Below are 10,167 nucleotides of genomic sequence, written 5' to 3'. Positions count from 1 at the left end.
CTAGCCCAATTATTTCTTGATGATACATTTGCCTCTTTTTCTCAGCTGCAGGAAAAGTTCAATCTCCCCCAATCCCACTTTTTCCGCTATCTCCAGACTACAAACTTTGTCAGGGCTAACACACCTGGATTTCCCAATAGGCCTGCGAATACAGCTATAGAGAGCATCTTGGAGCTGAACAAGCTTCCTAGGGGCGCAATTTCAGATGTATATGCAATCATTCATGACTTACAGAACCCTTCTTTGGTGCCTTTAAAGACTCGATGGGAAAAGGATTTGGGGGAGGAACTTGGGGAAGACGCCTGGGAATCTGTGCTGCACAGGGTGCACTCGTCCTCTTTTAGCACTAGACACAGCCTCATTCAATTCAAGGTGGTTCACCGTATCCACTGGTCGGTCGGGGGCCGAACTTGGAAGAATATTCTCTGATTTTGATCCTACCTGTGTCAGATGTAAAGTGGAACCAGCCACACTGTTGCGTATGTTTTGGGGCTGTCATAAACTGTCAGGTTTCTGGGAATTCATATTTAAATGTTTCTCTGATATATATGACACTGTTATAGATCCGTCTCCCCTTACAGCCCTTTTTGGAGTACTGCCCATGGGTACCCCCCTGTCAAGAATCCAGTGCTGCACAAACCTCCAAATAATGAGCTTCAATGCCATACAACACTCCTTCCATGGCCTCCAACTGCTTTTAAATGTTGGTAAAAACTAAATGCATGCTCTTCAACCGATTGCTGCCTGCCCGACTAGCATCACTACTCTGGACGGTTCTGACTTAGAATATGTGGACAACTACAACGACTGTTGCTTATACAACTCTTTTAGCTAGACGGCTAATACTACAGAACTGGAAGATGGCAGCTCCCCCATCTTATAAATATTGGGTGAGGGATGTGTTGTGCTCTCTGAAACTAGAAAAAAATAAATTCAATTCACGTGGGAACCCCAAACTGTTTGATGAGGCTTGGGCTCCATTCCGGTCTTACTTTAAAACAGTCCATCCTCTGATGGCATTACAATTAATACTAAAATAAGTCTGTGACTTAAGGGTTGGAGGAGCTTCTCTCTGTGTTTTTGCTGGGGGGGGGGGGGTATTAAGGTCCATGTGCTTATTGATTGTGGTCCGCAGATGCCTTGTTCATCTTGCCCAGGCAGAGACTGAAGTGTGAGCTTGTTTTTCCCAGTTATTTTTACATTTTGTTCACGCCTACATGAATAATCATTTTATTTATTTTATTTTAAAGCATTGTAAACTTTTTTTTTGTCCACCGATTCTAGATTAAATTTTGGATTTGAGATTCTTAATGTGAGTCTGGAAGGAGAGTTTACAGTCTAACCAGACACCTAGGTATTTGTAGTTGTCCACATATTCTAAGTCAGAACCGTCCAGAGTAGTGATGCTAGTCGGGCAGGCAGCAATCGGTTGAAGAGCATGCATTTAGTTTTTACCAACATTTAAAAGCAGTTGGAGGCCATGGAAGGAGTGTTGTATGGCATTGAAGCTCATTATTTGGAGGTTTGTTAACACAGTGTCCAAAGAAAGGTCAGAAGTATACAGAATGGTGTCGTCTGCATAGAGGTGGATCAGAGAATCACCAGCAGCAAGATCGACATCGTTGATGCATACAGAGAAGAGAGTCGGCCCGGAAATTGAAAACTGCGGCACCCCCATAGAGACTGCCACAGGTCCGGACAACATGCCCTCCGATTTGACACACTGAACTCTGTCCGAGAAGTAGTTGGTGAACGAGGCGAGGCAGTCATTTGAGAAACTAAGGCTTTTGAGTATGCCGATAAGAATGCGGTGATTGACAGAGTCGAAAGCCTTGGCCAGGTCAATGAAGACGGCTGCACAGTCCTGTATTTTATCGATGGCGATTATGATATCGTGGAGAAGGTACGGTGGGAACTTGGCTTTCAAAGATTTTAGAAAGGCAGGGCAGGATGGATATAGGTCCATAACAGTTTGGGTCTAGAGTGTCTCCCCCTTTGAAGAGGGGGCTGACCGTGCAGAGCAGTTGGCAGGGGTAGCCAGGTGGAAAGCATGGCCAGCCGTAGAAAAATGCTTACTGAAATGATCGATTATCATAGATTTACCGGTGGTGTTTCCTGGCCTCAGAGCAGTGGGCAGCTGGGAGGTGCTGCTCATATTCTCCATGGACTTTACAGTGCCCCAAAACTTTGGGGAATTAGTGCTACAGGATGCAAATTTCTGTTTGAAAAAGCTAGCCTTAGCTTTCCTAACTGACTGTATATTGGTTCCTGAATTCCCTGAAAAGTTGCATATCGCGGGGACTATTCGATGCTAGTGCGGTCCACCACAGGGTGTTTTTGTGTTGGTCAAGGGCAGTCAAGTCTGGGGTGAACCAAGGGCTATATCTAGTCTTAGTTCTATATTTTTTTGAAGATATATCTAAGAGAGACCAATGTTATTGTGAAGTGGTTACTGAATAAACTGAAGATATTTACATTCCATTCCACCACCAGCTGCCCCATTAAACAACACAACAATATAGATTAAATAACTTGTTCCCAGCCTTCGCTTCCTCTGCTTCAACCTCGTCACTGAATAATGGTCACCTTGACCTTTTTCAGCACCACAACTTGCTAATGGACAGAGCCTAAAATGTTATTTTTGGTCCACCAGCCACTCAGATTTTTTTAACCAGACAAATATTTTTTCCCAGTAAAATTACACTAACAAAACCTGGGCGTGCATGCTTTGAAATGTTTCTAAAACAATACATGTATTACTGCTGAGAAGTAATGTGCTATATTGTTGAATTTTGTGACCACTTTTAACCAAAATATGAGACAAAAATGTTCACCTGCCCCTTTAAAGGGCGGGAGGTTACCGTGGTAATGCGAGTCATGTTTGTGCCTGTGAGATCGAGAGTCTGACTAGTATTGCTTATCTTCCCTAGCAGTTGAAACTCAAACATTGAAAATCAACCTAGCATCTGAACAAAATAATGTAAATAGCTAAGGAACACAGGGACAGTCTCACTTCAGTTTCAGGTAAATTAAACACATTTTTACGCCTTCTAAAACTGTATCTGTCTTCACACAGCCCCCAGCCAGGCACAGTGATGCAGAAATACTTTGCACATTTTAGTGTGCATTCAGTTCCTGTCAGAGTTCCTCAGTAGCAAGCCACAGCCTACAGACAAGGAACATGCCCCAACTCCCGGAACAGGAAACCTCCGTGCCGGCGGACCACAGACATCATCCTATTTGCCCAACATTGGAATGATTTTCTAATGTCATACTTCTCCATAACCTAACAAATTGCAACGCCAGCCATATCAATGTTTGAAACCTGGATGTTTTACATAGGCCAAAATCCCACCATAGCAATAAAGCAAAGATTTCCTGATATTGAAAACAGCATTTCTTCTTCTACTACTGTCCAAAGAGAGTAAGACCCTGTTGCATCTTCAGATATTCCCTCTACATTTCTACCTGCTGTATCTGTCACATTATAAAACCGCATCAGGTTTAAGAACGGTGTTGTCCCAAAATAGCATTCTGGAACATTGACACATTTGGCTGAGACCAGTGAACACATTGCTGCGCAATGAACACGCCAGCTAACCACATCATATGGTGTTGAACACGCCAGCTAAACACATCATATGGTGTTGAACACGCCAGCTAAACACATCATATGGTGTTGAACACGCCAGCTAAACACATCATATGGTGTTGAACACGCCAGCTAAACACATCATATGGTGTTGAACACGCCAGCTAAACACATCATATGGTGTTGAACACGCCAGCTAAACACATCATATGGTGTTGAACACGCCAGCTAAACACATCATATGGTGTTGAACACGCCAGCTAAACACATCATATGGTGTTGAACACGCCAGCTAAACACATCATATGGTGTTGAACACGCCAGCTAAACACATCATATGGTGTTGAACACGCCAGCTAAACACATCATATGGTGTTGAACACGCCAGCTAAACACATCATATGGTGTTGAACACGCCAGCTAAACACATCATATGGTGTTGAACACGCCAGCTAAACACATCATATGGTGTTGAACACGCCAGCTAAACACATCATATGGTGTTGAACACGCCAGCTAAACACATCATATGGTGTTGAACACGCCAGCTAAACACATCATATGGTGTTGAACACGCCAGCTAACCACATCATATGGTGTTGAACACGCCAGCTAACCACATCATATGGTGTTGAACACGCCAGCTAACCACATCATATGGTGTTGAACACGCCAGCTAACCACATCATATGGTGTTGAACATGCCAGCTAACCACATCATATGGTGTTGAACACGCCAGCTAACCACATCATATGGTGTTGAACACGCCAGCTAACCACATCATATGGTGTTGAACACGCCAGCTAAACACATCATATGGTGTTGAACACGCCAGCTAACCACATCATATGGTGTTGAACACGCCAGCTAAACACATCATATGGTGTTGAACACGCCAGCTAACCACATCATATGGTGTTGAACACGCCAGCTAACCACATCATATAGTGTTGAACACGCCAGCTAACCACATCATATGGTGTTGAACACGCCAGCTAAACACATCATATGGTGTTGAACACGCCAGCTAAACACATCATATGGTGTTGAACACGCCAGCTAAACACCAGTCTGCACAACTCTGCCAGGACCTAGGATCAAGAGAGACACAAGTGTTTTAGTACTACATCTCTTGACACAATGATGAAAATAATCATGACCTCTAAACCTTCAAGCTGCATACTGGACCCTATTCCAACTAAACTACTGAAAGAGCTGCTTCCTGTGCTTGGCCCTCCTATGTTGAACATAATAAATGTCTCTCTATCCACCGGATGTGTACCAAACTCACTAAAAGTGCCAGTAATAAAGCCTCTCTTGAAAAAGCCAAACCTTGACCCAGAAAATATTTTTTTTTAACTAAATTCGGCCTATATCGAATCTTCCATTCCTCTCAAAAAGTTTAGAAAAAGCTGTTGCGCAGCAACTCACTGCCATCCTGAAGACAATGTATACAAAACGCTTCAGTCTGGTTTTAGACCCCATCGTAGCACTGAAACTGCACTTGTGAAGGTTGTAAATGACCTTTTAGTGGCGTCAGACCCAGGCTCTGCATCTGTCCTCCTGCTCCTAGATGTTAGTGCTGCTGGTGAAGCTACAAAATTATCCTCGCTGGAAGCCTGTGTTTCAGACATAAGGAAGTGGATGGCTGCAAACGTTCTACTTTTAAACTCTGACAAAACAGAGATGCTTGTTCTAGGCCCGAAGAAACAAAGAGATCTTCTGTTGAATCTGACAATTAATCTAGATGGTTGTACAGTCGTCTCAAATAAAACTGAGGGACCTCGGCGTTACTCTGGACCCTGATCTCTCTTTTGACAAACATATCAAGACTGTTTCAAGGACAGCTTTTTTCCATTTATGTAACATGGAAAAAAAATCTGAAACTTTCTGTCCAAAAATGATGCAGAAAAATTTATCCATGCTTTTGTTACTTCTAGGTTAGACTACTGCAATGCTCTACTTTCCGGCTACCCGGATAAAGCACAAAATAAACTTCAGTTAGTGCTAAATACGGCTGCTAGAATCCTGACTAGAACCCCAAAATGTGATCATATCACTCCAGTGCTAGCCTCCCTACACTGGCTTCCTGTTAAGGCAAGGGCTGATTTCAAGGTGTTACTGCTAACCTACAAAGCATTACATGGGCTTGCTCCTACCCATCTCTCTGATTTGGTCCTGCCGTACATACCTACATGTACGCTACGGTCACAAGACGCAGGCCTCCTAATTGTCCCTAGAATTTCTAAGCAAACAGCTGGAGGCAGGGCTTTCTCCTATAGAGCTCAATTTTTATGGAATGGTCTGCCTACCCATGTCAGAGACGCAAACTCGGTCTCAACCTTTAAGTCTTTACTGAAGACTCATCTCTTCAGTGGGTCATATGATTGAGTGTAGTCTGGCCCAGGAGTGTGAAGGTGAACGGAAAGGCACTGGAGCAACGAACTTCCCTTGCTGTCTCTGCCTGGCCGGTCCCCCTCTTTCTAACTGGGATTCTCTGCCTCTAACCCTATTACAGGGGCTGAGTCACTGGCTTACTGATGCTCTTCCATGCCGTCCCTAGGAGGGGTGCGTCACTTGAGTGGGTTGAGTCACTGACGTTGTTTTCCTATCTGGGTTGGCGCTCCCCCCTTGTGTTGTGGCGTGGCAGAGATCTTTGTGGGCTATACTCGGCCTTGACTCAGGATGGTAAGTTGGTGGTTGAAGATATCCCTCTAGTGGTGTGGGGGCTGTGCTTTGGCAAAGTGGGTGGGGTTATATCCTGCCTGTTTGGCACTGTCCAGGGGTATCATCAGATGGGGCCAGTGTCTCCTGACCCCTCCTGTCTCAGCCTCCAGTATTTATGCTGCAGTAGTTTATGTGTCGGGGGGCTAGGGTCAGTTTGTTATATCTGGAGTACTTCTCCTGTCCTATTCGGTGTCCTGTGTGAATTTAAGTGTGCTCTCCCTAATTCTCTCCTTCTCTCTTTCTTTCTCGGAGGACCTGAGCCCTAGGACCATGCCTCAGGACTACCTGACATGATGACTCCTTGCTGTCCTCAGTCCACCTGGCCGTGCTGCTGCTCCAGTTTCAACTGTTCTGCCTTGTTATTATTGGACCATGCTGGTCATTTATGAACATTTGAACATCTTGGCCATGTTCTGTTATAATCTCCACCCGGCACAGCCAGAAGAGGACTGGCCACCCCACATAGCCTGGTTCCTCTCTAGGTTTCTTCCTAGGTTTTGGCCTTTCTAGGGAGTTTTTCCTAGACACCGTGCTTCTACACCTGCATTGCTTGCTGTTTGGGGTTTTAGGCTGGGTTTCTGTACAGCACTTTGAGATATCAGCTGATGTACGAAGGGCTATATAAATACATTTGATTTGGATTTGATTTCATGAAAGTTTGATTTTTATAGTAATTTATTTGAATTTGGCGCTCTGCATTTTCTCTGGCTTTTGTCAATTTATTTACTGAAAAAGTAATTAAAGTAGTCGGCAATATCAGTGGGCTTTGTGATGAATAAGCCATCTGATTCAATGAACAATGGAGTCGAGTTGGCTTTTTTCCCAGAATTTCAGTTCAGGTGCTCCAAAGCTTTTTATTATCTTTCCTTTATATAAATGTATCTTTGTTTCATAGTATAGTTTATTTAGTCACATGATTTCTTAATTTGCAGTAAGTTTGCCAATCAGTTGGGCTGCCAGACTATTTTGAACTTCACAAATCAAAACTGTATTTTTAGCAGTTAGGCTTTATCAATATCTTGAAATATAAATAAATTAAGTACACATCGTGATATTTCGAGGAGTAAAAGGTTTCACCAAATATAGATATTACAGTAGTACTTTACAACACCGGTCTTCATCGTGGACAATGATATACAGTAGGGCAAGGGTCTTCATAGAGGACAGATAAGTATTAATGTCAGACCAGTGTAGTACTAACCTATTGCTAACCCTAAAGGGGAAGGGTTTGACACTTATCGGTTCAACAATCACTCAGCTATGTGCTTGAAATTAATTCAGATCAATGACGTCATCAGTCATAACCCACAATGGATCCTCTACGCAGCACAAGGCGTGACACATCAATACGGATCCGAGCCCCTTCTGTGCCATTCGAGAAGGGTGCAACTGCAGCCCACAATTTGAGCATTCCGGAATCTGTAAGAACCCCTCTTTAGACTTTGTTTTTTTTTTTTTTTAATTAGGACTACAGTACGTACATAGGCGGGAGGCAGGGGCGCTCCAGTACAGTCGATGGTGGTAATGCAACCGCCGATAAACCCCACAGAAGTAGTGGGGGTGACAACAGTAGATGGCTATAGTTAGCACAGACCGGTAGTGTCTTTCGCACCCGCCTGTCGGGCACTGTTTTCCCGCAATTCAGTTAAAGACAGCGACGGCAGATGTTCGGCAGGCAGGAGCGAAGGACACTGTTAACTTAGCCAACTAGTCATAAGGAGGACTCCGGTACACAGCAGGTGTTCGGCAGGCAGGAGCGAAGGACACTGTGTAAACTTAGCCAACTAGTCATAAGGAGGACTCCGGTACACAGCAGGTGTGAGGCAGGCAGGAGCGAAGGACACTGTGTTAACTTAGCCAACTAGTCATAAGGAGGACTCCGGTACACAGCAGGTGTGAGGCGACATCGTCTGCTAGCTAACTTGCAAGCTAACTAACTAGCCCCCGCCTCCTACCTACCGGAGTAGCTAGCGGTAGGCGACACCGGTAGACAGCGTCCTTCGCCCCAGCCTGTCAGGCATGGTGTTGCTCCAGCTTCCCACCTGCTGTTAGACGGGGGAGACCGGTAGACGGTGTACTTAGCCCCTGGGTACACAGGAGGCGGGGGCGACACCGTGTGCTAGCTAACAAAGCTATCCCAAGCTAGATAGCTAGCACACAGTGTTTCCCCCGCCTCCTGTGTACCCAGGGGCTAAGTACACCGTCTACCGGTCTCCCCCGTCTAACAGCAGGTGGGAAGCTGGAGCAACACCGTGTGCTGGCTAGCTAGTTAGCGTCACCGCCGTCTGTACTAGCGGGAAGCAGGGGCGACCGGAAGACAGTGACCTTCGCCCTAGCTTGTCGGGCACTGTTTTCCTGCAGTTTGATGGTGAGGGCAGGTGTTCAGCATGGCGGGAGCGAAGGATACTGTCTACCAGTGAAAAAACGCATAATACTTTTATTTCCCTTTTGACCCACATTCAAAAGTGTCACACTTTGGGTGGGGGTTCATGCAGGAACTAATGCAATACTCCTTCCTGCAGATAGAGGAAGTCCACATTGGGGGCTGCAGTTGCACACCATTGTGCCATTCACCGTGTCCCTCTCAATTAAATCTCACTCTCCTGCACAACTTTATTTTAAAAGTATTTTTTCCTTCTTGGTGAAATTTGTTTCAGGCAAAAGATGACGTACCTTGTCCTGGATCTCTACCCGGATTCTGTAGCGGGAGAAGCAGGTTCCAGGGGTTTCAACCGTGTCTGTCGAACATCTATAGATGGTAGCTTCTATAGGAGTTAGCTACATGACATCTCATCACTGCCGGACAAACACACTGTATAACCTTAACCAGTTTGATGTAGGTATAAATAAATCTCAAATGTATTATAAGACCTTTCATAAAAGTTGGAAAAGTACTTCTGACCCCATCGCCGCTCGGTCGGTTGGCCGTAACTCCCGATCCAGGCTCACCCCACGGTAATAATATCCCGTTGGACCAGTGAGATGGGCAGAGGGCTTGCCCGGGCAGGGGTGAGCCTCGGTTGCAGTCCCGTTCCTTGTTCCGTCCTGTGCTAGCAGCTCTTCCATGGAGTCCCGGCCGAGACCGGCATCAGTAGTGTAGTCACGGAGAGGGAGAGCAGGCTGGAGTTATCACACACACCAGTCCGTTTTTAGCTGGCCTGGTACTTATACTTATCACAATACAAGTTCGCTAACTAGCTACAGTAGCTAAACATTCTGGCTAGCTAGTTAACTACTGTAACTAACTACTTCTGCTTTCCGCAGCGGCGCCGTCTGTCTGTCTTCAGTCACTCCTTCCCCCGTCTCTCTTTCTCTGCTGGAAAAAGACGGGTAGCTTTCTCATTCAGCTATAAAAGAACGGTTCTGGTCTCAGTATCTAGCTACATGTTTTTCTATTTAGCAAACTGTTGACAACTTTTTTAAATCCGGAAGTTACGCCCCCGTGGAGCCTCGTGTTTATGGTGCCCTGGTGACCCCTGCTGGCCAGATCCGATTACTACAGCCTTCCAGGTTGTAGGGGCAAGGGTTCCGGTGTTATGCCAAAAATCTCCCCCTGCCAGAATCCCCCCCCATCTAATTTCCTTATTTTTGTGGCTAGAGTCAAATACTTTCTGTGACACACATCAGAGTCAAATACTTTCTTTTGATCAAACTTAGTCAGGATAGGCAACCGAAATTAATAATTAATGTATGTGTGTTATATTAAACATAGAGGAAGGGGTAAAATGTTGGCAAGCAATGAACATTTCAGAACAACTATGGCTGAATTATTATCCTTACACTTTAAAAAATACTAGTCGAATAAGACATGTGAGAGATGACGAATTTTGGCAAAGAGATTTATTTA

The 10,167-nt window shown here is 45.0% G+C and overlaps 1 protein-coding gene across 6 annotated transcripts in view; it reads right to left on the bottom strand.

The window, feature by feature from the left end:
* LOC139379138 (TSC22 domain family protein 4-like) overlaps nucleotides 1-9,724 on the bottom strand; it is a 40,660-nt gene extending 30,936 nt beyond the window's left edge. For 5 of the 6 annotated variants that reach the window (XR_011628373.1, XR_011628372.1, XM_071121972.1 and 2 more), the window contains exons 1-2: nucleotides 9,223-9,724; nucleotides 8,994-9,069 (exon numbers count right to left, since the gene is read on the bottom strand). Coding sequence is in view for 3 of the 6 variants with exons in the window: in XM_071121972.1 (XP_070978073.1) it covers nucleotides 8,994-9,069; nucleotides 9,223-9,386 (240 nt within the window). In the remaining 3 variants the exon portion in view is untranslated. Of the gene's footprint in view, nucleotides 1-5,117; nucleotides 5,177-8,993; nucleotides 9,070-9,222 lie in introns of those variants that run through there. The other variant, XM_071121974.1, reaches the window with a different exon arrangement.
* Between the last annotated feature and the right edge of the window lie 443 nt (nucleotides 9,725-10,167).

Source organism: Oncorhynchus clarkii, chromosome 21 (genome assembly GCF_045791955.1).
Source record: "Oncorhynchus clarkii lewisi isolate Uvic-CL-2024 chromosome 21, UVic_Ocla_1.0, whole genome shotgun sequence".
Classification (NCBI taxonomy): Eukaryota; Metazoa; Chordata; class Actinopteri; order Salmoniformes; family Salmonidae; genus Oncorhynchus; species Oncorhynchus clarkii.
Note: the sequence above shows the minus strand (reverse complement) of the source record. Positions and strands in the feature narration are given on the sequence as shown.